Source organism: Alternaria arborescens (assembly GCF_004154835.1).
Source record: "Alternaria arborescens strain FERA 675 chromosome Unknown contig_53, whole genome shotgun sequence".
Lineage (NCBI taxonomy): Eukaryota > Fungi > Ascomycota > Dothideomycetes > Pleosporales > Pleosporaceae > Alternaria > Alternaria arborescens.
Window position 1 is genome coordinate 24277 of NW_021167908.1, and position 27012 is coordinate 51288.

At 51.0% G+C, this 27012-nt stretch overlaps 9 protein-coding genes across 9 annotated transcripts; 5 read left to right on the plus strand and 4 right to left on the minus strand.

The window, feature by feature from the left end:
- Nucleotides 1-1525: 1525 nt before the first annotated feature.
- On the plus strand, nt 1526-6314 carry AA0111_g11588 (hypothetical protein; the record flags this gene model as incomplete). The annotated part of the gene is made up of 4 exons (XM_028645470.1): nt 1526-1867; nt 1914-2109; nt 2155-4388; nt 4437-6314. The coding sequence occupies 4 exons, from the start codon at nt 1526-1528 to the stop codon at nt 6312-6314; spliced, it is 4650 nt and encodes a 1549-aa protein (XP_028500793.1).
- A 964-nt stretch (nt 6315-7278) lies between these two features.
- On the plus strand, nt 7279-7593 carry AA0111_g11589 (hypothetical protein; the record flags this gene model as incomplete). Its single annotated transcript, XM_028645471.1, has 1 exon — nt 7279-7593. The coding sequence occupies one exon, from the start codon at nt 7279-7281 to the stop codon at nt 7591-7593; it is 315 nt and encodes a 104-aa protein (XP_028500794.1).
- Nucleotides 7594-8016: 423 nt separating this feature from the next.
- AA0111_g11590 (hypothetical protein) lies at nt 8017-9606 on the minus strand (the record flags this gene model as incomplete). The annotated part of the gene is made up of 1 exon (XM_028645473.1): nt 8017-9606. The coding sequence occupies one exon, from the start codon at nt 9604-9606 to the stop codon at nt 8017-8019; it is 1590 nt and encodes a 529-aa protein (XP_028500821.1).
- Nucleotides 9607-14503: 4897 nt separating this feature from the next.
- On the minus strand, nt 14504-15093 carry AA0111_g11591 (hypothetical protein; the record flags this gene model as incomplete). Its single annotated transcript, XM_028645474.1, has 2 exons — nt 14504-14939; nt 14999-15093. 2 exons carry the CDS (start codon nt 15091-15093, stop codon nt 14504-14506), a joined length of 531 nt encoding a protein of 176 aa, XP_028500820.1.
- A 1110-nt stretch (nt 15094-16203) lies between these two features.
- On the plus strand, nt 16204-16921 carry AA0111_g11592 (hypothetical protein; the record flags this gene model as incomplete). The annotated part of the gene is made up of 3 exons (XM_028645475.1): nt 16204-16319; nt 16412-16576; nt 16675-16921. The coding sequence occupies 3 exons, from the start codon at nt 16204-16206 to the stop codon at nt 16919-16921; spliced, it is 528 nt and encodes a 175-aa protein (XP_028500819.1).
- Nucleotides 16922-17832: 911 nt separating this feature from the next.
- Nucleotides 17833-19524, minus strand: AA0111_g11593 (Choline oxidase; the record flags this gene model as incomplete). The annotated part of the gene is made up of 2 exons (XM_028645476.1): nt 17833-18370; nt 18431-19524. 2 exons carry the CDS (start codon nt 19522-19524, stop codon nt 17833-17835), a joined length of 1632 nt encoding a protein of 543 aa, XP_028500818.1.
- A 1069-nt stretch (nt 19525-20593) lies between these two features.
- Nucleotides 20594-22105, plus strand: AA0111_g11594 (NAD/NADP-dependent betaine aldehyde dehydrogenase; the record flags this gene model as incomplete). Its single annotated transcript, XM_028645477.1, has 1 exon — nt 20594-22105. The coding sequence occupies one exon, from the start codon at nt 20594-20596 to the stop codon at nt 22103-22105; it is 1512 nt and encodes a 503-aa protein (XP_028500824.1).
- Nucleotides 22106-22560: 455 nt separating this feature from the next.
- On the minus strand, nt 22561-24135 carry AA0111_g11595 (hypothetical protein; the record flags this gene model as incomplete). The annotated part of the gene is made up of 1 exon (XM_028645478.1): nt 22561-24135. The coding sequence occupies one exon, from the start codon at nt 24133-24135 to the stop codon at nt 22561-22563; it is 1575 nt and encodes a 524-aa protein (XP_028500823.1).
- Nucleotides 24136-24906: 771 nt separating this feature from the next.
- Nucleotides 24907-26712, plus strand: AA0111_g11596 (Tannase; the record flags this gene model as incomplete). The annotated part of the gene is made up of 2 exons (XM_028645479.1): nt 24907-25272; nt 25330-26712. The coding sequence occupies 2 exons, from the start codon at nt 24907-24909 to the stop codon at nt 26710-26712; spliced, it is 1749 nt and encodes a 582-aa protein (XP_028500815.1).
- Nucleotides 26713-27012: the final 300 nt, after the last annotated feature.

A 27012-nucleotide genomic window follows, 5' to 3' on the forward strand; every position in this document is an offset into this window, starting at 1 on the left:
CTGGTTCGAGTGGTGATTCGCTAGCCAAAGCTCGCCGACCGAATGGATATCGTGCACCGACTTGGTCATGGGCGTCAGTAGAAGGTCCTATTGAGTGGGCGAATACGGACATGCGACCGGGAAATTTTATTGTCCGCGACTACAGATGCGTCTCGTCTAGCAAAGACCCCACTGGTTGTGTTGACAGTGGTTATCTCGAGATAGAATGCAAGGTGGTGAAATGTCTTTACCAGGGGGCTAACGATAACAAGCACCACAGAGTCGGACAGGGCAACGCATGGGAGATATTCGATGCAGATGTACCCTATCATGTCCCTCCATATGACAAAGAACTCTCTGTCGGCCAGTCAGTCTACTGTGTAGTTGTTGGAGACACGAGCAGGGTCTATCGTTATGATACGACGGCCACCCCAGTGTTGATCTTGAGAAAAGTTCATTCTAGGCCGAAGCGGTACGAAAGGGTTGGGCTATCTCGAGGCTCGGCGATGAATGTTCTCTGGCGTAATCTGTTCGAGACTGCATCATGGAGACGGCTTGTGATTCTGTAGACGTTGTAAAGACATGATTGTTCGAACGCATGGTGACAGAGGCCTATCTCATCCTAGAACAAGCACAAGAAGTATCTGGTGTTCGTATGGTGTTCATGCTTGTTTGGCTCATCGCGTCTTTGATGGTTCGTGGGGCGACAGGTTTACTTGCAAAGGATCGGCACATCGCCCCACCTCGCCGCTTTGGATTAGCGTCAGGCTACGGCACAACACCTAGCACGTGGTAGGAACAGCGACGCATCTGCGCGCGACACTATTTCGCCAATTCTCCAGTGCTCAATACAGCCCAACCATACGGAAAACTCTTATGATCAGACGAACACCATCGTCGTTACCTGCGCTTTCACTGGAGATGGTTGATGTTATCAAGCGTTGCTGGCTGGTATGCCACTGTTCCGTGGCTCAGCTGAGAGACATCGGCGGACCTAACTCCCCGCACTCATCGTTGGGCGACGCTGTGCAACAAGCATTTTTGAAATGCTTTCAGCGCACAACAGCTGCATTGCGACGCAGTTTGTCAGTCTAATCCCCTACCGATGAACACGAAGCTCTCTAAAACATGCCGTTATGCTCGTTCATGCAGCTTTCGTATCATTTGATCTTGTTCGCGGGCACATGGCTTTATGAAGTGGCTTTCAGCTTGCTTCGCTTGCGCAACTTCCTGATGCAGCAGCCTGCTATCCTCAATACACACTGTGCCGCTTTCCGGCGAGCTCTACGTACCAATCGCGCCATACATCCGTTTTAGGCGTTCGCGTCGTCTGGCCATAGACGATACCCGTTTCCGGCCCCCAACCACCCGCACCTATGTCGCTAGGCAGACACATGTCCACCGGATCTCGCACTGGTGGTGTTTCCAGTTGATCAAACGGAGTGTCCTTAGCCTTACAACACTTACTATGCATCGCCGCATGATAAATGTGGAGGGTAATCCGTACTTCTGTCAGCTCTTCATCTCCCAGCTACCTTGACACATCATGGCGACTAAAGTCTCACAACAAAGTGCGCAGACTGATCTTGGTCGTTTATGGGCAGAAGCGATACGAGACTACAATGCGCGTACCAAAGAGAACCTTTCGGCCCTAGGCGCACGAAGTGTCGCTGAAGTCATGCGACAAACTGATACAGATATGAAGAAGTTCAAAGGGTTTCGAGACGACGGTAGCAAAATGTCGAGCTTCCGATCGGCTATGGGTGACCACCTCGGCGACTTTCAGAAATGCATCGATGGCTTTGCCGCAGTCGGAGCTGCAGTCAGTGCGTTTCCACCGGCAATGCCAGTGGGACTGGTGTTCACTGCCGCGAGTCGCTTGATATCCGTGAGTAGTACCTGTCTCCTGAATATCAAGCACTCAACAACGTCAGGCTTTCGCAGGGGTCAGAGCTGAATACGACCGCGTTGAAGAATTCTTTGCATATTCGGCTCGTTTCTTCGAACGACTATCGATTCTCGAAGGACGAGCGCAATCTGGTCCACTTGCGATCGCTATCGTCAGAATCTTCTCCATGCAGCTATCTGTATGCGGCAGGGTAAGACGTCTAGTGAAGGAGAAGAAGATCAGTAGGTTGGCCGGGCATATCTTAGGGCTTCGCTGATCGCTGGTAGCGCATTGGCTCAATGCATCGTGGAACGAAGTAGATGAAGAGCTCGTATCAGCGTATGCTGCAATGCAGGCATCTATCCAGGAACTCGACGAAGCTGTTGGATTTGAAAGCTACAGCTCTATCAAGACCGTACAGGACGACGTACTTGTCAACAGTGCTAAACTAGACGAACTCGATAAGAAGCTGCAATCATACCGTGAAAGCGTCGGAAAGGACATTCAGCAAGTCTACGCGAGCACCCTGAACCTTCAGGTTGTCGTCAGCGAAGGATTCTCCGCTATTCAATACCAGCTCTCAGAGAATCATGTTGAACAGAACGCTCTACTTCGCCAGATTTTGAAGAATACAGCCAAGCTTAGCAGAGCGCCAGAGAACGAGGAGAAGAAGAAACAAGAAGTGAAGTCCAAAGGCGATGTTGGCGATCGCAAGTTTCAAGCCTTGCGGGAACTCAAGAAGATCTTCAATGGAAACTCCAATGTATTTCCCTCCTGGGTAGAAGCTCACCTGGAGAACTTGACACAAAATGAAGATATGCGCGATAACAAGGTAGGAAAAACGGCAGAGTGGCTCACCAAACATCCAAACTTCGAGACATGGATCGACGGTGGTCATCCTCTACTGTGGCTAAGAGGTGCGGAGGGGATTGGGAAATCTTTCCTAGCCTATTCGGTCATTGAGATGCTGCGACTGCGTCACAATGAACACACCTCATTGGCCTACTTCTATTTCAAAGAAGAACATCCATATCAGCAATCAATGCAGAATGCATTCGCTTCTGCAGCGCTTCAGGTTGCCGAATCGAACAGCAAATACGCCGAGCAGGTAGCGGCAATGATCAGAGAAGACTCTAGTGAGTCCACTGAGCTTTCCACGTGGAAAAGATTCTTTCTATCGATGTTTCCTGGCGACAACAAATCTGGTAGCCGGTTGTTTCTTGTCTTGGATGGCTTAGACGAGGCGCATGTACAGGAAGGTGGGGTCTTGACACAATTTTTGACCGACCTCAAGCACCAGGGGGCGAATGTATCGGTTCTGGCGACTAGCAGGCCAGAAGATAAGCCCACGTTGCAGCTGCTTCAGCCGTCGATGATTGAAATCACGAAGCAGGAGATGAAGTCCGACATCAAAATGCTCGTGAAGAGTCGCCTCCAAACACTCCCGCGCGTGCGTAAGTTCAGCCCCCATGTTAAGAAAGCCATTGCTCGCAAGATAGTCAAGCAAGCAGACAGTATGCTTTACGTCGAGCACATGCTTCGAAGATTTTCCTACATTGGTCGGGAGCGGGCGGTCATGCACGACTTGGACAAGCTGCCGACAAGTTTGCATGCCCTTTACAAGCTTCTGCTTGAGGAATGTCGCCACAATCGCTCGGAAGCGCAATATCAAGCATTGAAGAAATTGTTTGCCTGGCTAGCGTTCTCGAAACGATCACTCAGCCTCGCCGAAGCTTCGAGCTTGATCAAACTCACGCTGTCCGACGACGACACATTTGATATCGAAGAAGAAATCATCGGGCGTTCGTCTCGCATCCTTGAGCTTACCCAGACACGACAGATTGAAGAGGATGTAAAGGATGATGATCAAGACGATGATGAGAATGACGAGGAGAAAGACGACAGTATACCCGAAGTAGAAGATGGGAAGTCTCCTCTAACATTTCAGGACCGGTCTTTGCGACAGTACTTCCAAAGCGTAAACGTCGAAGACGATGGCGTGACAGAATTCCGGACTCCTGCTACCACTGCACATCTCACAATCCTCCAGATGTGTGTAGACATCATGATGGAAGCAGCGAAAGATCCTAATGAACCGACAACAGCTGAGCTCTCGCTCTATGCGATTCGATACTGGCATGATCATCTGAAAGAGCTGGACGTGGAGAATACGACAACTGGAGCTATCCAGCAGGTAGCGATACTCCTCCACCGTATCACGCGAAATGAAAGCAACATCGCCAAACTATTCGAGAAGATAGCAAGGCATACTGACATATACCCTGTATCCGCGGAGGATACTCCTACCCCTTGGTTTGAAACACTTATAACGTGGGCGCACAAAGCAGCAACACTCAAAGACGATTCATTGGACCCCGACGTTAGGGAATGGGTGCTTACCGTCACCGAAGACAATGTCCTGCTTCCGTTAGCCCAAGGCCATGTACAAAATTGGCTGGACGCCGATGATCAGGTCTGGATACCTGAATCGTTCCTGTTCGTTAAGGGCGCACTGTCTCACGTAAGCCTCTCTTCGATTGCGAAAGACCAACTCTCTAACTAGTCGCAGGCGAATCGCATTGAAGTATCCGAAGATGAGCCAATTGAATACATAAACGCAATCACCGCGGAATACGATATTCCTGCCGAAGACTTCAAGACATTGCGGGCGACAGGGTCAACTCTGGCTGACTATGGCTACGCAGCCGAAGACCCCGATCGCCAAAAGTCTTTGATTACTGAAGCCGCCGTTTATCTGAAGAGAGCGGTTGAATGTATGGAAGGGGGCGTTCTGGAGAAGGTCGCAACACTTCGCCTCTTAGCTCCGAAATATGAATGGATCGACCAAAAACCAGAAGCAATGAAGTACTACGACCAAGCTTACGACATGCTCCTCACTCCAGATAACGAGAAACTGCCTCCTGAAGAAATCATCGAAATCAAGAAGATGCGAATGGAGCTCATGACTATGAAAGCTCAGGTGCTGTCAAACATGGAGAAACGCGAGGACGCCTTGCTAGCATTCGACGAAGCGAGGAGACTTTCGAGTGACCAACCGCTGGCTGGCTGGGTCTTGGATGATATCACATTGTTGTTCCAAGAGGACAACGAAGCTGAAGCTTCCAGGCTGATGGAAGTGCTCAAGAGTTGGAACGAAAAGGAGCGCAATAGTTGGTTTACGTATTGTTTCGACAAGTGGGTAGACGAAGACGCGGTGACTCGTATGCAAAGAGCAGCAAAGTCGACGAAGGAGACCGACCTACTACTCGACTGGCTGAGTGCTTTGGCCAGAACGCTGTCTACGCAAAGCCTTATTCTGTTCAACCTCCGGTGCGCGATCGCATACATATACTACCCGATGCTAGGCGACATCGAGAAGGGCAAAGCGCTACGCAATGAGATACTAGCTATGAAACCGAAACCGGACCCTGCTTTCGAAGACACGATGAATGAGACGAAGACAAGTCACCGTATGCAGCTTGCGGATATTCTCTTTTGTGAGTTTCAGATGTCCGCCGACCCAACGGAGAAGGAAGAAATCATGGAAACCCTAAGAGTACTGCCGAGCGCTCATGGCGACAATTACAATGAGCGGAAATCCCATGTCGGTATGCTTCGTGCGAACATGTTCCGCATCATGGGTCCTGCCAAGGAGTATGAGAAACATCTGAATGAACTACTCACAAGCTGCATCCGTGGGCTCGAAGACAGTGTCTCTTGGAACGACTCATCGAGCTTGCGACTACTTTCCAAGGTTCTAGCCTCGTTGAACGGTCTAGAGAAGGATGCAAGAATCGCAATCCGTTCTCAATTTTCGATCTTGGATCGTGCTATACACGAGCAAGATGCTGAATCAGAGCCATCAGAATCGCTCTCTGAGAGTGGTGTTCATGAAGAAGACAGAGAGCAAGAATCGACAAAAAACAACGAACCAGTTACGGGAAGCGAAGATAATCTACATGCTCCGCTGGCCGACAGCATACATGAGGCTACTGACAACAGCCTTTCTGAGGAGGTTGAAAAAGAGCAGAATTCTATAGTGACTGCGGAAGTGCCAGAGCCTGCCAAGGTTGATGAGGATGTTACCGGATGGGGAATCTTCTGTGATGGACGTTGCGGAGTGACGATCAAATCCTGGACCCAGCCGTTCTACTACTGCCTCGTGTGTCCCAGCTGTGATCTATGCGAAGATTGCCATTCCAAGCGTCTGAAGCAAACGGCTGGAGAAATAGAGGAACCATGGTTGAGCTTCTGCGGCGCGAATCATCGCTATATCAAAGGACCGATGAAGGAATGGAAAGGAATCAAGAACGGTGTCATCAGAATTGGCGACGAAGAGATCGCGGTGAAGGATTGGCTTCGGGGATTGAAGGAGGAGCGGTGGCAGAATGCTTGGAAGGCCTTCTGGACTAGGCAAGGCGGCTTGAAGGATATCGGAATCGAGTAATGAGGTGAAGACTGTTATGATTATTATGTGTTCATGAACCCTGCGTATCAACATTTGTATGGTTAACCATATCTTAGATACGGCTGGAGTCATCGATTGGTCGACTGCGTCACCATAGCCCCACAAAACTGCACGTGATAGTAGGGACTACCCGTACTCATCTCTATAAATCGCTTGACGATGCCTGCTTCGAGATGCAAAGACACCAGTCCGCTATGTTCAGACCATGTCGACAATAGTAGTGCTATCCATTCTTTCACTTTCACCTTCCACACCAATGTCTGCTTTAACTGTGTTCAGTAGTCTATATATTGTCGTCCCGCTTTCACTGTGAGTCGTCGACAAAATGGCGTTCGACCGAGATTGACCTCGCTGTCTGGTCTACTCATGCTTCTGTACAGCAACGGTCTCATTATGGCCAATCAATTGTTGCGGCCACCTGTCCAGGAATTAACCCCACTAAGCTGCGCCGCATTGTGGCATGAGCCACTTTACACACATGAAGAAGCTGATATGTATTGAGGCAATTCCGGTCACGAGGAGAGGCCTAGTGTTATTGAATCGATGCATACCAGCTCCTTCATACCCCGCAAAGGCCTAGCCTACAAGCAAGATGACCTGTTCGAAGGCTTCAACGTGGCTAACGATGGAGCGATACGCAGAACACTTCAGTAACGGCACGTGTTCAAGTATCAGCGAGTCGATATAGAAAGAGCTTTTTTTCACTCTAGACAGCTCCTCTCCATCCTCTCTATCCACTCCATCCTCACCTGATTCACGATCACGCCGCATTCCACTTACGGTTTCGAAATCCTTGATACTATCTATCACTCCCACTATTTCCCATCGAGTGTCCAGGTGTGTAATAGTCACAATGTGCCCTTCTTAGTGCAGTCTATGACACATAAGCACCTCTCTTCCTCCTTTTCTATGCTGACTTAGCTTCACCGAGACACCCATCGATATGGTCGCCCATACCACTATCCTCACCGCAATCATTGGCCTCGGTCTCCTGGCTGTGCCAGGAGTCGCTGCTCCAGCAGCCCTCGTTGCACCCTCCGCTGCTGCTGTAGCAGCTGGCGAGCGGCTCGGCGGCATCGACATGTCTCGGGCCTGTAGGGATCAGTACAATACCGGAGCCATAGATCTCCGGGTAGGAGACACATGCAATGACTGGCGTTGTGGCGTTCAATACTATCCCTTCGTTCTCGATGTGAACACTCCTGCGGCGTGCACGAGGCAGTATGGTCCCGGTGTTTATGCTTGGTGCTCTGGTTGATGGGACAAGTGGGCTTGCTATAGGGCATGAACGGAAATGTAACAAATCACATGCAATTGAACGCCATAGAACAATTTCTCAACGAACAACCGTCGATGCATGTAGACTGCGAGAACTTTACGAACGCCGCCTTGGTCAAGATTCCTCTTGCCTGATTGGTTGTATTGACCTCGATAAGCAAACCAATGTCCCAAAGTTGGCCTGGCCTTGGTGGACAGAGTATGGTGGTCATCAGATGGATTCTTGTGCCCGACGTGAGCGTGCCTCTGAATCGCGCTACTTGAATGTTACTGAACCTCGGCCAGGAGCGAACTATTTGCACGACGGAGATCTGAGTGTATAGGAGAATTAATCAGAGTTGTTTATGTGTTATGCTTCCAGCATCCTACCCATTGTGGGTCACGGATCCGACACCTCATGCGTTCAATACTTTCTGTCGATGCTTGGTTTCACCCAATGCGCTCCCTCTTCGCAGGTTCTCTCAAAGCTTCGAGTTTGTATCTTCGTGATGTCCCAACCACTGATGTACTTCCTATCTTCTGGGTCGTGATGGCCATCTGGCTGTTTCGCATTACCAATGTACAACGCCCTCGCGTAATAGCAGTGCCGGCCGTGCCAGGTGTACTGCATACAGTCGTCATGTTGAAAACACCTGGTTCTGCAAGCATCGAGGCTCGTGTGTACTGTGGAATTATCAGGCAGCTGAAAGCCTGCGTCGAATGCTGCATCCCAGTCCTCGCGCTGAGAGAAGTTTCCGTGAAAAGAGAAAAGTAGATCACGATAGAGCACGGGGTGCTCACTGACTGATCTTCGTTCGTTCTCCCAGGACCAAAGGTCTTTATAGAGGAATGGGTGAGTCTTGTGTAGGCTGATGACAGGTTCGCACCAGTAGTCTTTGCCGAACGGGATGTTTTCGAGCCGATGAGGGCTGAACATGGGCCAGAGACCACCGATACTTATTCCAGCTTTGTCGTGCAGAGCCCATCCCAGTATACTGTCGCCACAGCAATCGGCTCTGATATCTTCCATGTATTCGATAGCGAGCTGAGGGCCCTTGAGGCCGATCCTGTTGCTTGGACGATCCACCAATCGGTGCGCAGCGGCCGTGGAGAGTATGAAGCCAGCGCCTCCGTATGCAAACCACACCTGCCCTTCGTTCTCAGGATCCGGTCCAGATTGGTACTTTCTGCCAGGCGATGGCGATCCGAAGTAGTAAGGCACTGAGCTATTGTAGTTCTCTAGAAGACGGAAGACGTTGTCCCAAAACATGTACGTATCGCTTTCAAGAAACACGTACCACTCGGCCGCATTGTTGCGCTCAATCGCCTTCTCCACTTCCGGCAAGAACTTGTACTTGTCAATCACCCAGCCTTTATGACCCTGCTGCAGCTTCCTGCCCTCTTGGCTTGCATTCCTTTGCGCCTCGTAGACGACGTAATCCTCAGGCTTCAAGTACGTGTCCGGCGGCAGATTCGCGAGAGTGTCGATAGCTTGGTGGTCACCACCGTAGGTGTGATTTCCGTCTGAAACGATCAGGATGTTGGAGATGCATTTTATGACCGTCGAAAGCTGCGCATCAGTCCGCGACACATCATCTGCTGCTCCAGTCTTTAGGACGACCTGAATCTTCGAGAGAAGGTGCACCGGAAAGAGAGCGCATTCGTCTGCGACGCCACCCTGCTGGCCAACACTTTCTCTGGTCTTGAACTGGGTCTTTGTGTCCCATGTCCAGAAGTCAGGTTCACTGTCGGTTTGCGACTCAAAGCCATGCGCTGTGGACACGAAAGGCTTGGGGTGAAAAGCTTGTTTCCCCAGAATATCGCTTGGTAAGGTTTCGACGTAAGTCCAGTTGAACAGGACGAAGATATTAATACAGATGGCTATGCCAACCAAAGCGCATAGTAAACGGAGCCATTTGTGATGGTTCCAGGAAGTTTTTGGTGAACACCCGATCGTGCGCCCGTTCGTAGAATGGTTGGAACTTCGCGGGAAGCGGCGCGAGCCCGCTAGCATGTTGAGATGTGGGCGCAAGTGTGACGTCGAGGTACTACGTCATGTTCAGTTCGTCGAGCAGGTTCCGAAGAACGCCTTCAGCAAGAAGGTGAGTGTTGGTCGACGAGCGTAGCGTCGACAAACTCCCGAAGAGATGGCAGCGTGCACAAGATTGTTCGTGAGACAATTGACTGCGGGAGGAAGAAACATTAGGCACGCTTCCTCTTGGGTGGTTGCCTTACGTGATACCCCTTGCAGCAAAGCGTGGCGCAAGGCAGCAGTTAGCGAGGATTCTCCATTATCGTTTGCTAGCGACGATGCCGCTACCCGCGCCAATGATCTAATCTGTGGAGGTGAGAGCGTCCCACAAATCCGAAGGGGTCTGCTCGAGGTGAACGCTGAGTTGACCATAAGAGGAGCTAATGTCGCTTTCAGGTGTTACTATTGCCTAGCGGTTGTCGCGACAGTGATGAGATTTGTGCTTTGACGTGCTGAGTGATTATAACAGCGTTCAACATAACGACGAACAGAGAACGCCTCTATGTGAAAAAGGGCGATAATCTGTGGCGAAACAATATCGATGAGAAGCGCGAGGGTAGAGGTTGGTCGCATTCAGCACTAAAGCGTTCCCGAAGAAATGGTTGGCAAGGCGGAACGTGTGCCACTTCAAGCTAGCGTCGGGCGTCATTACGTGCACAAATGCTGGGTCGGTTTGCTGTAGGGCTTCGACCTCCACCACTCTCCGACACCGCCGAGCACACTATCAGGAGTCAGCGACACCAGGTCTGACGTTCGCATATATACTCGCTGGTTATGCATTCGTGATCAGGAAGCTGCTGGGCGTTGGCAGTCCTTCATATCCCCTATGTTCCCAGTCCACGACATCGAAACCGGCCTGCGACGAAGGGCTACACCACCTCACGTCCCTAGATTCCGTTGATCGAATCTCACGAACATCGCTCTCACGGATCCGTCCACCAAACAAAGACTCACGAACGAGCGAACAACAAAGCGATCGTCCGCCTCAGGCAGGGCTTTGGATGTAGCTACCATCCCAACAGCCGCGCATACCTCCACGAGTCGCGACCAACTCAAAACACTGCTTCTTGATGAGGCATTCAGCGCATGGCAGCTATGGATGCTAGTGAACTAGTCCAATATAATTGCGCGATAAGTGGCACTTGGTAAGATGCGCCTGGATGCGATGCTCAGGCAAATGGGGGCGCGAAGTGCTTAAGCATGTGCTTAGCCACGATGCACTTGGATGAACAAGCGCGAGCTTGTCGTTATCATCATCAGCACACCAGAAACACGAGTGGATCGTTCCTGGGAGACATTTGATTTCGACGGATCCCGTACTCGCTCTGACAGTCGACTCGCCGCGCGAAAGCGTGCACGCAGTCTAGTTCTGCTGCCATTGTGACCTGCGCGACTTTCGTGTCAACCTATCCAATCCATTGTGCACACGGCTTTGGTTTGGCATTGGCCTTCGCAAGGCCCTGCCCTCACTGCTCCTAATCAGCGTCAATCGGTACGTTGTAGCACGTGCGCATCCGTAGGAGACGGAGATGCTTTCTGCTGCTCTTGGGGTACAGCTCTACTTAATGTCGTTTATGTTATCACACCACAGGCTAGCGTCAGGCAGCAGCCCGTGCACGACAAAGTGGACAAGCCTTTAGCCGCCATGCTTCATATGCATCCTATGCTTATCAAGGGCTTATCGCACATGCCGTGATGCACTGGACATCCTGAAGAAGAGCTTTGCTTGCCCGCGGGTCCAAGACTACTTTGACCTTGTGTTTTGAGTGAATGTTGCATTGCAACGGCGCGTATTGTTTCGTGGTGCGACGCTACCTATATCGACCTTTTGACACTCTAACTTGATCACGGTAGACCTGATCATGATAGTAGGGGAATGCCATCAACACACATCGAATCGTGATATATCGTAAACATGTCTTGCATGTCGCCAGAACTGTGCCAGCATCATTGCTTAGTTAAATTGAGCTTGGACCGGGACCCTGGACGGTGTGGGTGGGTACTTTCCGAGACCCCGCACTCTCCGCCGAGCACAAGGAAATCCTCTACAGCTTCAACGTGCTTATCAAAGGGGCGACTTTTGAGTAGCGAGTACACTCAGATGTCTGCGTATGAATTCCGTCTAAGCACGCGATTCTCTAGGCTTATTTCGCTCTGTCGCTCTTTCATGGCCCTCACAGTGCCTGCGGTTACACCAATACACGTCAACTGGTGGAGCACACAGCGTTCGTGCAGTACCAACTGGTTATTTGCTCAGCCGCAATCGCTACTGGTTAGCGCCAGCTTGCAACAATGCTCATAAGAGGTCAAGCCAGGCTACTGCCTGGATTTCCCAAAGTTCAGCCTTCCGTTACAAAATATCTATCTCGATCCACAAGCTATCAGCGACGACCGCTCGAGACTCCCCTGTCTCAGACATTGCGCTGCTCTTTGACGTTCCCGCTACATTCAGCACTTCTTGTCGCAACAATTCGTTGGAAACACGAATTCCAGATTCTTTACGAAGTCCGTTCTCATCTCGCCACACGAAGAACAGCTTGTTCATGTCTCCTGGAGTCGATCAATGGTCTTCAGGAAGCAGGACATGGAATCTCATGTTGCGCAGGGCATGAAAATCTTAAGAGGCGGCTTCTGGGAGCCGCAATTACATCTGGAATCCCACGACCTGTGCGTGCGTTGCTCTAGCGTACCGTGGACCGTTATGCACATTGCAAAGAATGGGAGAACATTTAGCATGTTGAAGATGACAAAAACACGAGGGGATTTACGACAATCTGGCTGTCCAAGCTGCCGAATCTTCAATTCCCATCTACCAAATTACGACGTCTGGTCTTTACGTATACCAAGCATAGATGAGACACGCCTGCTTTGGGAAAGGACTACCCTTTCTTATCCCACAAAAAGATCACGTAACCGAGGTTACATTGAGTTTGGAGGCAAAGATGACAAGGACTGGATGCCATCGTCCCTGAAAGTCTTGCACAAAGACGAAGCCTATTTCGTCAATGAAGCAACTTGGGACAATCCGCCTTTCATCGCTTCCAAAGGATTTGTCGAAACTTCGGAAGTAAAGGACCGGATCCGAAAATGCGTATCAACCCATACAAAGTGTAGACCACAGCCAAGCAATGGTTTAAAAAGTTTGAAAGTCATCGATTGCTACGATATGTCCGTCTTCTTGGCTCCAGAAAGTTGTCAGTTCGTCGCACTCTCTTATGTTTGGGGTCAACCTACAGTGAAAGCAAAGCCGATCGACAAACCACAATTCCCAACACTCCCTGATATACTTCCTCACACTGTAAAAGATAGTATCAAAGTTACCAAGATGCTTGGATATCGATATCTATGGGTAGATAGATACGTACGTTGTTCTTGTATGACTTGATAGACAAAGGCTGATCAAGCAGTGCATTGACCAACATGACGGTGAAGATCAACACCGTCAAATCAATCAGATGGGAGCCATATACTCTTCGGCCCAGATTACGCTCATCGCAGCGGCCGGCAGAGATGCGACGTATGGTCTACCAGGAATAAGTAAAACGTTCCGCTATCCTGAGGTCTGCCCTGTCACTGAGAGTTTGTGTCTGGTCAGCGTCCCTAGGTCGGTCACAGATTCGGTCTCGGCTTCCACATGGTTATCTCGAGCATGGACGTTGCAGGAAGGTTACCTCTCGAAAAGACGATTCTTCTTTGTAGATCACGGGATCGAGTATATCTGCGACGAGTTCCTCCAAGATGGGAACCAAGAAGGTGTGTCGATTGCAAGTGAGCTCTCTGTCTCGTTACCTAGTAAAATGGACCCTTGGAATCGCGCAAATCACATGATGCGCCAGTTCTCTGAGCGCAACCTTACGTACGAAGAAGATGCACTTAATGCTATCATCGGCGCGCTTGGGACGCTTGAAGGTGTCGATCATACTGAGGGGGTAATCATCCAACGGTCGAACTCCTCAGAAACATCTAGTAAATACATAGCTCTGAACTGGTGTCACGATTTACCTTGTTCCCGGCGTAAAGGGTTTCCCAGTTGGTCGCCTCTTGGGCGGAGAGGGCAGATTGACTATCTCGACTACCAAACCACGATTACATCCGGCTGCTCGCTCGAAGTCTGGCATGATGGAGGATTCAGGCATCTTTCTGACGCTTTCGGGAAATTATCAGAAGGGCATCGCGCACATAAACCAACACAAGAGAGATACCTCAGACTGAATACCACTGTGGTAATGCTAGCCTTTGAATATCTCGACCACGAGCCCAGTATACCCAGCGGATTCTATGTGAGGGTTCCGTATGCCTCCAACCTCGACCTCTTTGTTCTGCCGTTTTGGGATGCCGACAATATGCCACGAAGCAGCTGTACACTGCCTTGTGCTGTTGCCGTGCGACGCAGGACACTTACTCAAAAGACTTGGAGATGCGAGCAAGAGTCACAAATACTCATCATGCGACAGTACAGCACACATCACGAGCGCGTTGGATGTTTCAATTTGCATTGGTCTCATCGCAGTATCTATGCCCGAGAGAAGCAGGGCCGGATCTTTCCTCTAGACTTCACGTACGGTAATCTGCTTCTGAAATATGGTGACGGGACCTACTGGAAGAAGAATGGCAAAGAACGCACGTTTCTTCTCGGCTAGCTTGACCTTGGGATTCCTCGCGAAGCTTCAACCTAGCTGGAAGAGCATCGGTGTATACAGACATGGATTGAAACCAAAGTTCGTATCTCCACCACCAAGAGCCGTAGAAACGTAGAGACTGAAGTCGTATACATCGCGTGCGGGAGTAAAATGGAAGGACAATAACGAAGAGATATTCATATTCCCGATAGTCATCTATATCTTCGTTTGTCATATACCTTCGCTCCGCCAGTTGGAGATCATAGATCAATGTACTTCAACGAATTACATTGCGTGTCCGAGGCGATTGGCTTGCCGTTAAACGCAATCTTGAGATGTCCCTCCCACGTACCCCCATGATCCATCTTGAAGCACGCCGAGTCGTACCCATTCTCCTGCATCCACTTGAGCTCGCGCTCCACAGCGTTCTCAATCGTCTTCGTCTCAGAGGTAGTGTCGCATTTCGGGCCAGACGTTGTCGCGTAGTATTGCCAAGCAGCGCCGTCAACATTTCCAGAAATTACCGAGCAGCTGTTGACATCGGATTGGCCTTTGATGTATACAGCAAGGTAGTTGGCGATGGAAACGATGGCGAGAGTGGCGGTCGCGCCTTGACTCACAAAGCCGGCCGCAAGTTCAATGTCTCGGCGAGCCTCTAGGGGGGCAGCGATGTCTCTGCCCAGTCCGTATCTGAAGCTTTTCTGATTAGCGAGTTGCAATGACTACTATACGTTGTGGGAAGAGCAGCAACTTACTCCTCGCCACTGCTATGCCGCTTCTCGTAATAACCGATAGCGAGTGCCTCGGCAGTTCCGAGCAAGCAGAGGATGTGAACGAGCTTGAAGCGCATCTTGAATAAGTGAAATGTATTGGGACAAGAGTGTTGACAAAGATTTTTACAGTTGCGTGATATATGGGTTGGGAAGAACTATTGATCTGGTGGAAGGAAATATTTTCAGGTGCTACAATTGTTTTATATAAGTAGATAGATACAACACAAGATCTACAGAAGGCCCGCGGTTTACCTCCCGTTCTCAGAAAGTTCAAGCTTTGAACGACGATTATGCCTCGTTGATCTGAGCTCGATAGGGCCTCCAAAGGACTGGTGGCCTTGAGGAAGAGTCAAGAAGGTGGTTTTGATAGACGGCGACGTGAATCCATGTAGTAGAGTCGATTCGACAAACCGGCAGTGATGGATGCTGGGCGCCTAAAGAATGATGAGTGAACACAATCGAGTGTTACAGTACAAAACTAAGCGCCAGCCACAAAGCTTATGCCGATCCATGAGATTTTGGTCCAAGAGTCGGAGAGTCGGTCGGAGCAACAGCATGGGTAGTATACGGACCGAAGACGGAACGCCTTGTACTCACAGCCCCGTGCGGCTATCAAGAACAAACTAAGAATGGACGCCTAAGCCACACTGATGTAGATGATCGATGTGAAAAGACGTTAATCTCAAAAGCTTGAAACTTTGTCAAGGCTAGAGTGTCTGAAACAAGGGTGGTAAAGTTGGTTAGGCAGGCTAATTCGGCCCTTTGCACAGACTAGAGATCGAACGCCTGATAGACGGCGAAGTAGAGCAACAGGACCGATCTAGTATGTGCAAGTTCTCAGGTAAGATCGAATCAGTCTACTGACTTGGGAGACACGCATGTTACGTCTCTCAGGTATGCTGCGGCCCTATCGTAAGCCTTGGACATGATTTCCGGCCGATGAACTTGTCAGGTGTACCACGAGAGCGGGCAGTTGACTACCATAGCCTCAGGCGTGCATCGGTTCAATCCATACTTGAGTATGAGTTATCTCGATAGTCGGGGCGATTCGAAATATGAAATGTATATATAGCCGGTAGCAGACACCCCAGGTTTCGTACAACACCTCCATAATTTGACAATCGCATTTCTGCTGCGCTCATACACTTTATCATAGTTCCACCACCGACCCCGTTCTCCTGCCCATCATGCGTCTCTTCGCAATTGCTGCTGCTACTGCCCTATGCCTCAGCTACAATGCAGTGGCTATCCACCTTCCAGAGCGGGAGGCGGTGCCAGTATTGAGCGAGAAATCTCACGACAGGTACGGCGAATGAAACACCCTCAATCTTAAATTCTTGTTGCATCAGAACCTGTACGCCGTCTCTCATTCACCTTGCTGACAAGCTGCCGTAGTGACAGTCTCGACAAACGTCTTACCATCGAAGAACAGGTAGCCATCCTCGGTGCAGGCTCCATGGTGGCGCTCAACGTAAATGCAATTGCCACGTACGTTTCGAACTTGATGAAGGCGCAGAGCGAAGCCAACACCTGTGGCGTGATATCCGGCACAGTCGACGGGTATGTCTTGCCTCTCCATCTCAGACCCATGTCCAAAATTTCGACACTTTACTCTTCCTCTCTACATTCTTTGATGGCTACTGACGTGGTTGCTCAAGTGTCAACTATCAGTACCATGCGGCAACAACAGGCAAGAACTGCGACACTACAGCCGAGACCAAGACGATGAATGACGCCGTCGCTCGAGCATTGGAGTTTATGCAAACTCACAATATTAACCAAGCCTGCTTCAACATGCAGCATGGCGGCACGTGGAGAGGATTACTACAGTTGGCAACAAGCAGTGATAGGACAATCATCAACGGCAAGTGCGACAGTGTGACATACACATTGACCGTGACGTAAGAAGGAGTTTGATACGAAAACCCAGACCTGATATCGGGCGGATAGATAGATGTAACGATCTGATTTTTCCATCACGAATGGTGTGCGCATTATCTAGCGCCTTGCAACCTTCCTTTTCCTTTTCTTGTCTTTTCCTTTTCTTGTCTTTTCCTTTTCTCACTTCGCCAAACGGACACTCTATTAGATCGTCCAAGATGATGTCTCTTGAACGTTCTTCGTACATCTTAAGTTCCCAGTCGAACAGAGAGAGAGGTGGAAAATTCAGACGAAAGAATTAGCTTAGCGAATGTGTTTGATCTTGCCAACAAGAACGATCATCTGTAGATGTTGGGGATATGCATGTAGATAGACGGCGAGCCACGTTGCTGAGATGGGAGATGGTGGATATGTTATAGTTGGGACATGTAACACCAATCCTACGTGTGACATGCCAACAAATCAGCATGGCGTGGAGAACAATACTCAAGTGCGGGTGCTTACATGCATTTAAGCATGCCGATCATGGTGTGGGGGAACCGAGGCATACCAAGCTTAAAAGTCTCCCACAACAGCCCATATTCATCTCCACATACCCTCCCTGTATATCGTTCACTCACATAATCTGATCGAAGATTGATCACGACAACCAAGTGTCTGATGCATTTGGGTAGCTTTCGCAATATATTCCGCTACTCACCAGCAAAACTCACGAAACCACAATGCCTTTCACAAGAATGAAACAAACCATCCCGTAACTGGTTTCCGAGAATGGGCACATAGCTGCAAATGGGGGTATCTGTTGCATTGGGTACTAAATCCTTGTCGCATCGGGACATCTATCCGCTTCATAGGCGGTTTCACTTCATCATGTAATAGAAAACTTACACATCTAATCTTACCAAATCCTCGCACACAAAATTTTACGCTCTCGCTTACAACCTCTCCTTCTGCAGACCCTTCCAGCCCCATTCTTGCGCAATCAGCTCAGCCGCACGCTCACCGATACCAAGTACAGTCAACATGGGGTTGATAGTCGGCATCTCAGGGAAACATCCCGCATCCGCGATTCTGACACCTTGCAGACCTCTAATCTTGAGTTCGGGATCCACAACGGCCATGTCGTCCTTGTTCACATCACCCATCTTGGTGGTACCAGCAGGGTGGTACACAGTGTGTGCGACGCGGCGACCGTACTCGGACAGCTCCTCGTCCGTGTTGACATTCGGTCCGGGAGCGACTTCGCGCTTGATCCAGTTGGAGAAGGGGGCTTGCTTTGCGATTTCACGGGCGGCTTTGAGACCGGCGACGATGGTGGCGGCGTCGTAGCCTTCGGGGTCGGTGAAGTAGCGGAAGTCGAGGGCGGGTTTGACAGTGGGGTCGGATGAGGTGAGGTAGATGCGGCCGCGGGAGCGGGGACGGGGGATGTTGGGAGTCATGCAGAAGGCATCGATGGGAGAGTCGTAACCCATGCTGATGAACACGTTAGTTTTTAATGCCAAGGCGATGGGGGTTGCATTCGAAAGAACCTACCGAGCAGTGTTTAGGCAGAAGGGGATTTGGTAGCAGTGCATCATGATATCAGCAATGTCGCCGTCACCGCCCGCTGCATTGGGCACCTCGCGGCGGAGGAAGATACCAGCGTCAGAGTCCATGGTGGTCTGGTTCGCAGGTACGGGCTTGTTGAGCTCCCAAAGGATGATGCTCTCGGGGTGGTCAAGCAGGTTCTCACCAACACCAGGGATATCCTTCACAACGGGGATACCGAGGTCGGAGAGCTGTTGCTTGGGGCCAAGACCAGAGAGGAGCATTAGACGAGGGGTATCGACGGCGCCAGCGCAGAGAATTGTCTCGCACTTGGGGTTGAGGGTACGCTTTTCGCCGGATTGGAATGTGATGTCGATGCCGGTGACCTTGTCGCCGTTGACGTTGACCTTGCTGACCCACGCGTTGGTGAGGACAGTCAGGTTGTCGCGCTTCTCCTCGCCACGGAGGATAGGGTGAATGTAGGCAACACTAGCGCTGCTTCGTCGGCCGTCGTCGGGGTTATATGAGACTGAGAAGAAACCGACCGAGGGCTTGAGGGCGCCCTTTGTCTTGATTTCGTGGTTAAAGTCGTGGATCACGGGGATATCCATGGCGGTTGAGCACGAGTCGATCCAGTCGAGGCAGAGCTGGTTCCGGTGCTTCTCGTGCACGGGCTGAACAGTGTTGCGCAGGTTGTCAAGCACGCGCATGAAGGTCTTGAAGCTCCAGCCCTTGCAGCCTTGAGCTTCCCACCTCTTGCAGTCGTACTCGAACGGCCTGAAGGAAATGAGAGTGTTGTGTGATGAACAGCCACCAAGGACCTTTGCACGTGAGTGACGGATGTGAGAGTTGCCGTTGGGCTGTTCGGTGGTGCCGTAGTCGTAGTCGAGCTCGCCTCCAAGGAGGTTGAGCCAGTCCTTGAGCAGCAATACACGGTCGTCCATGAAGTCGCTTGGGCCGGCCTCAATCAAGAGGACCTTCTTGTTGGGCAAGTACTCTGTGAGTCGCGAGGCAATGACACAGCCAGCTGTGCCTCCTCCGACAATGACAAAGTCATACTCGGCATCCTTGGGGATGGAGGTCACGGTCTCGAAAACCATTGTGTAGTTGCGTATGGGTGTTGTGGCTTGGGGTGGTGGCGAGACTATACTCGAGAATACAATTCTGCTGGAGAAGGGCTGTTTCACGTAAGAGGCAAGCTTATATATCTATACCGGACTATCGCTCTTGGGGACGATGTTGTCTAGACGGGCCGGGGGTCGCGATCGGGCGGTCGGCAGAAGGTCGGACAAGCAAAAAGTTGAGCTGTACGGGAGGTTGGTGTACGGGCTGAGAGTCGTGTGGCCGCTGCAGGATATGTAGTTGGCCTTCCAGATAAGACTGTGCTAAATAGGCCCGTTTGCGCGGTTGGACCAAGCGCTTGCACGTGCTCAACCGGCGCTCCAGTACGTCAGCGACGTTGCGAGAGTGAAGCGAGGAAAGATTGGCGAGAAGCCGAACTATGGTTGCACTGTACGCTATGCGCAGGGCGTGAACGTGATTGATGGATTGATGCCTTCTAGAAGACTGATGCCACGGTTGCGACGATGTGGTGTCGCTCGCGACCCCAGGTCAAGAGAAAAAAAGGCGTCGTAAAAGACTCCGATGATGTGATGGGCGCGTTGGCGCTAGTACGACCCCGCTGGGCTGCAGATTCCGAGCAGGCGATCCCTGTCCGCCCATGCCGCACCTTCCCCGATATCCGGGCGGTGAGCGCGGCAGCCATCGGACCACCTTTTTTATGCCAGACACCAGCGTCGACAAGAGAGAGGCCATTCCGCGTGAAAGCGAGTGAAACAATCTTGATCCTGCACCTTGCTCTTATCGGCTGACGCATCTCGTCGGCGATACTCCGAAAGATTGCAGAGCCGTTAAAGGAAAACGAGGCGCAACAGCTGCATCACGGCTCCCTCCCCCCACTGCTATTGCTGTATACAAATGTTAGTCGAGGTTACATCACCGCGCCAGTCTTTGAGCCCTTGGCTGACAGACTGCAGATCCAATTGTGCATAAAGATTCTACCGGTGCATGTCGCCCATTGTGACCAGACTCGTGCAGCATCACATCATCACCAGAAGCGCCCTACCCAGATATCTAGCTCATCCATTGCGCCAACAAGCCACCCTCACCATGTCTCTCCCATATGCGCCCCGATCAGCCTACTACGACGGCAAGCTCCAGTCTGCCTCTTCCACCTCAATCTTCCAGACCATCGACCCCGCGACCGCCCAGCCTGTCGCAAACATCCACACCACCTCAAACGCCGGCATCGACGCTGCCATTGCCTCGGCACAACGCGCCTTTCCCTCCTGGTCCTCAACGCCCCCAATCGAGCGCGCGCGCATCCTTCAACGAGCCGTCTCCCTCCTGCGCGCGCGCAATGACGAGCTCGCACGCATCGAAACCAGCGACACGGGCAAACCCTTCTCCGAGACGTCCACCGTCGACGTGGTGACGGGCGCCGATGTGCTCGAGTACTTTGCGAACCTCGTTGGAGGCGGTGGCATGAACGGCGAGACGGCACAACTGCGACCAGACGCGTGGGTCTACACGACCAAGAACTCGCTGGGCGTATGTGCAGGAATTGGCGCATGGAACTACCCTATTCAGATTGCATTATGGAAGTCAGCGCCCTGTCTGGCGGCAGGTAACTGCATGGTCTACAAGCCATCAGAGTTCACTCCACTGCACTCGACTGTTCTGGCGGATATCTACGCCGAAGCTGGTGTGCCGCCCGGCGTCTTCAATGTCGTCCAGGGTGGCGGCGAAGTGGGCGCATACCTCACCAAGCACTCTAGCATTGCCAAAGTCAGCTTCACCGGACAAGTCTCGACCGGCAAGAAAGTCGCAGGCAGCGCATCGGGCGAGATGAAGTACGTGACGATGGAGCTAGGCGGCAAGTCCGCCTGCGTAATCCTCCCCGACGCCGACGTAGACCAAGCCGTCGACGGCGCCATGCTCGCCAACTTCTTCTCCACAGGTCAAGTCTGCACCAACGGCACCCGCGTCTTCATTCCCGAAAGCATCAAATCCGAGTTCGAGAAGAGGTTGCTGGAGAAGATGCAATACATCCGCCCCGGCGACCTGCACGACCCAGCCACAAACTTCGGCCCCTTGGTATCCAAGCCACACTACGACAAGGTGATTCAGTACATCAAGCACGGCCGCGACAACGACAAAGCGAAGCTGCTCTGTGGCGGTCCAGAAACACCTTCTTGGGTCTCTTCGCACAGCGACAAGGCCTACCACAACGGCTACTGGGTCCAACCCACCGTCTTCACAAACTGCACCGATGACATGAAGATTGTGCGCGAAGAGATCTTCGGTCCCGTCATGTCTATCCTCACGTACAAGACTGTTGAGGAAGTCGTCGAGCGTGCAAACGCTACCGACGTCGGTCTCGCGGCAGGGGTCTTCACCAAGGATCTTAATCTCGCGCATAAAGTCATTGCTCAACTTGAAGCTGGCATCACCTGGGTCAACACATGGGGCGAGAGTCCGGCTGAGATGAGCGTGGGAGGGTGGAAGCAGAGTGGTGTGGGTGTGGAGAACGGCAAGAAGGGGTTAGAGGCTTGGGTGCGGAATAAGAGCACGCTTGTGGAGATGGGCGGAAGTGTGCCGACTGTTTTTGCCAAGTTATAGGTGGGGGAGGGATTGAAAGCTGTAGTTATTACTTGGATGTTCCATGATGTTTCACTGCAAACGAGCTCAGCGTCCCCACCATGATCGACGTGTGCAACAACGTCTACGCTTAGCGTCGGATACGTTGAGACTTTCAGAAAGGACTCTCACGTTACTGACAATCCGAAATGAATGCACGATGAAGCGTGCCTATGTCATAATTTCCCCACTCTTGTGTCCAAACGGCGTGCATGTCACAAATGAGTGTCTGAAAATCTGTTGCCGGCTGAGAAGGCTACATACATTGCGGTAAATGCAGAAAAAGAGACAAATCTGAAAGGTACATGCATTCTGTATGTCAGCCGATCGTTGCCCTCTATCCAGATGGCTCAAATCTCGACTGGTCAAGCAGGAACAAAAACAGATGGTAATGAGAAACTTGCGCTCATCTAGCTAAAGCTCCATGTCCGCCATGATCAATACACAGTGTCCAGGGCAGCAAACCATGATTCAAGTAGACCAATTGCGGAAGCAGACTGCGCCAGAGAAATCTGGCCCCAACCACCACCGACTTCTTGAACGGTCCTACTGTTGGAGCCACTCGCGGGCCAGCTAGTAAGTCCAGGTCCATTTGGATTACCAGTCTTGATAAAGTTGACCCAATAAGCATTCATAGTCTTCGCGATCTGGTAGTCCTCGGCCGTCCAAGGGAGGGCGGTGCCATACAGATTATTGAGCACATAGTTGATCTCAGATTCATGGTATGCCCCCTGAGACTGCCCAGGCGGCGCATGGTCCCAGAAGTAGTTGTAAACTGGCTGTACGGATGATGTGCCCCACAGTCGCGACCAGAGCCAGGTGCCAATTGCCGACCTGTCTGACCATTGTCGGTTGTAGGCTGCCGAAGCTGATGCGCTATCATTGGCACTGTAAACTTGCAAGAACTGGTCGGTCCAATCGCCAAACGTAGCATTCATGTTCGACAAGTAGGTGGCGAGGGAGATGTTGAGCCCGTATGTGGCACCACTCTCGTCTCGGGTGTTTCCGGTCAATATAGGTACATCGTTAGCCGCACCTCGAAGTAGGGTGTTCATGTAAGTATCTGGTATAACGTAATGGTCCAAGACTGCTCCGAAGTCGTCTCCTTGCGTGAACGTGGTATAGTCGAGATCGCGAAGCTGCTGGAGGGATGTAACATTGAGGTCAGCTACGTAGCTCTCGCCAGTTTCCAACGCCGTGTCAAGAGTGCGGTAGTTCTCGGCAAGACTTGCAGATAACGGATCCTTGGGGTAACGGACACCAGACTCGATGATGGCGCCGACGATGAGGTCTTTTGTCAAAGGGTTGTTGACAATGTGGTAGGATGCTGCCGATCCTGCAGATTGACCCAACACGGTGATGTGCTCAGGATCTCCACCGAATGCTGAGATATTCTCGACGATCCACTTCAAAGCCGCTGTTTGGTCCAGAATTGCCCAATTACCAGAACTATTAGTGCCATGCGTTGTTTCCATTTCTGCTGAGAGCCAGGGATGCCCAAGCCAACCAAACACGCCGTTACGGTAGTTGTAGCTGACAAAAACTACGCCTTTGTCTGCCATTCCTGCACCGTCAAAGAGCGGATCGCGAGCGGTTGACATAGCTGGGTAGCTCCACATAACTACGGGCAGTTTGGCATCAGTCGATTTTGCGGCGCTCCAGATATTCAGGCTCAGACAATCCTCAGAAACAGTGTAGTCGGTGGGCACCATTCGGAACGTTTGAGGACACACGTTTCCAAAGTCCTTGGCGTGCAGGGTAGAATTCCATGATGTCGCAGACTGCGGGGCTTTAAAGCGATTGTTCCCACCGGTCGTGGCTGCGTATGGAATGCCTTTCCATACCGCAATGTCTTTCCAGTGCTGGAGATCAGATGCACTGGGCCCGGTGTTAAAAGCTGGGTAGCCTTGTATAAGACCATACCTGGTTTTGACGGCCTCATCATACAAAGCGGCATTTGTGAAGCTCAGTCCAGTCGCGATGAAGGATAGAAAAGGTGGAGAGCGACCCATTGCAAACGGCTGTATGGGAGCACAAATTTTAGGGGAAAAACGCAGTTGGATTCAAGGACGCTGCCTGGAGGTTAGGGGAATTTGTACATATCACGCAAAGCTGATTTTACCACTCCTTTTCCAACTGAAAAAATTGTTGAACGTCATGAAGCTGGGCTAGGTATGGTTCCAAAATTACTGATTCATTACACAAGTCTCGTAAATATTGATGTACGTGCCAGATGACGAGTTGAGGCAGTTGCCTACGTACGTCGTGTTCTGATGAGCATGATGCGTAGGCCAGTCGACGAAAATGTCTCCTTTCCCCACCAGCCACGATACCTATCTTGGAAGCTCCGTCATGCCTGCCTAGCTAATTTGGCCATAGCTCCATTACAGAGCAATTGTGCGACATACTCAGAGTTTCTAAGCGAAATAATAATGCAGATGATGCATTTCGAGATGTTTGGGTGTGGGGAAGGTATCCCCGGTAAAAGTCTTTCCCGGGCCTTCAACACTAACGCACGTTTACACCACATTGAGCCTAACGTGATCGCTCTCGCTCTCGTTCTCGAACTCGACGCCATCACTTACGCGTTCTGTTGTTATGTTGATGTAAAGATGAACATTCTTCCCCGTTGGGACGCGTACTGCGCCCTGTTCGTAAGGGTTGATATGAATACCAGGGAAATCTAACCTTCTCTATCGTGGGTATATATAGACAGCACAGCTCAAGCTGTACGAGATGCATTCTTCGAACAATCTTCGCTTGAGCAGACCGACTAACACTTTATGCCTTCGTTCATCAGTCTCACTATTGGCGCGTTAAGCATCGCTGCTTTCGCTACCAATCCTCGAGCTTTATCCCTTAGCGAAGTCTGTACCGCAGCGTTCGTCACCCCATCAGTGCCTGCAGAAAGTTTTTTACCCGGTATCACTATCGACAAGTCCTCAGTCACCACGGCACTCGTGACAAACTATACCGGGTCAAACGATTGGTACATCACTCAAAGCATATCTTACTGTAATGTCACGTTTGCCTACTCGCATAACGGCATCCAAGACGATCTAGTCTATGTCAGTTTCTGGGTTCCTGAGCCTGACAAGTTCGAGAACCGGTACGTGACGACGGGAGGCAGTGGACTCTCTATCAATGCGGTAGGTCTCTTGCTTTTAGCATCAAGATCGAAGGACAACAAGACTGATTTCACGTAGGGCGCTGTCTCGAACCCTACCGGCATCATTGTTGGCGCAGTATCTGGATACACGGACGGCGGATTTGGTGGCTTCGATTCCTCGTGGGATAAAGTGTTTCTCCTTGCAAACGACACTATCAATTGGCAGTCGGTTTATATGATGGGCTACCAGGCTCACTGGGAGCTCGCTACTCTAGGTAAAGAGTTCACCAAAAACCTGTTCAATGTTTCAGATAAGGTCTACTCCTACTATCAAGCATGCTCCGAGGGCGGCCGCGAGGGCTGGAGCCAGCTTCAACGGTTTGCCGATCTGTTCGACGGTGCGACGATCGGTGCGCCAGCGCTACGATATGGCCAACAGCAGGTCAATCATTTGACCGCGGCTATCACCGAACAGACTCTGAACTACTATCCATCACCCTGCGAACTCGAAAAGATTGTCAACCTTACCATCGCTTTTTGCGATCCTTTGGACGGACAAGCCGACGGGGTTGTGTCACGATCTGACTTGTGCAAATTGAACTTCAACGTCAGCAGTGCCATTGGCGAGCCTTTTTACTGCGCCGCTTCTTTAGGAGGTTCGTCAGGTCCAGACAAACGCCAGATTGGTGGTGGGAGCACCACTCCAGAGCAGAACGGAACAGTCACAGCCCAAGGCGCGCAGCTTGCACAGACACTCTGGAACGGCCTCCACGACTCCAAGGGGCGACGCGTGTACATTTATTACCAGCCAGGCGCTGATTTCGGCGATGCTAGCACTTCTTACAATTCAGACACGGGAGCATGGGAGGCATCCATCACAGGACTTGGTGGTCAGTGGGTGGCCCAATTCCTCCAACTCCAGGATGTCGACAACTTGAGCACCCTCGACAACGTAACATATGATACGCTCAAGGAGTGGATGATTTATGGCATGCGAAAATACGGAGACTCGCTGCAGACTACAGAGCCTGATGTTAGTGCCTTTGCCAACGCCAGCGGCAAGGTGATACACATCCACGGAGAGCAAGACCCTTCTATCCCTGCAGCGTCGTCAATCCACTACTATGAGTCCGTTCGCAACGTAATGTTTCCAAACATGACATTCAAAGCCAGTACAGAGGCCATGGACGAGTTTTACCGCCTCTACCTAGTCCCAGGCGGCGCTCACTGCGGTGTCAACAGTGCTCAGCCTGGGGGTGGTTGGCCTGCGACTACGCTACAAACTATCATTGAGTGGGTAGAAAATGGTATTGCGCCAACGACCCTGAGCAACACTGGTGCTACTACTCCAGAGCTCTGCAAATGGCCTTTGCGACCGTTGTGGTCTAATAACGGGACCACATTCGATTGTGTATTTGAAGAGGCATCTTACAGAAGCTGGATTTACGATTTCGATGCTTACTCTACGCCTTTGTATTGATTTCCTTCCGCTGCCCATTGGCCATGATCATAGAATTCGACTGCAATCTTATAATAGCGCGAGGTCTGCCACTTGTGAGTAGAAAGCCTTATCCCGGATAAACTTGCCTACGAGCTGCAGATTATTGCATAGCGCCTCACTTGTCCAATAGATGAGCCGTGTACTTTGGGGCAATGAAATTTAGTGCACTGTCAAACAACTGTTCATGGATTGCATTGTTTTAGGACCTTGTCTAAGAGTTCCCGTATCTAGCTGCGATTATAGAGCTTGTTACACATGTCCATCACAGCAACGACACAA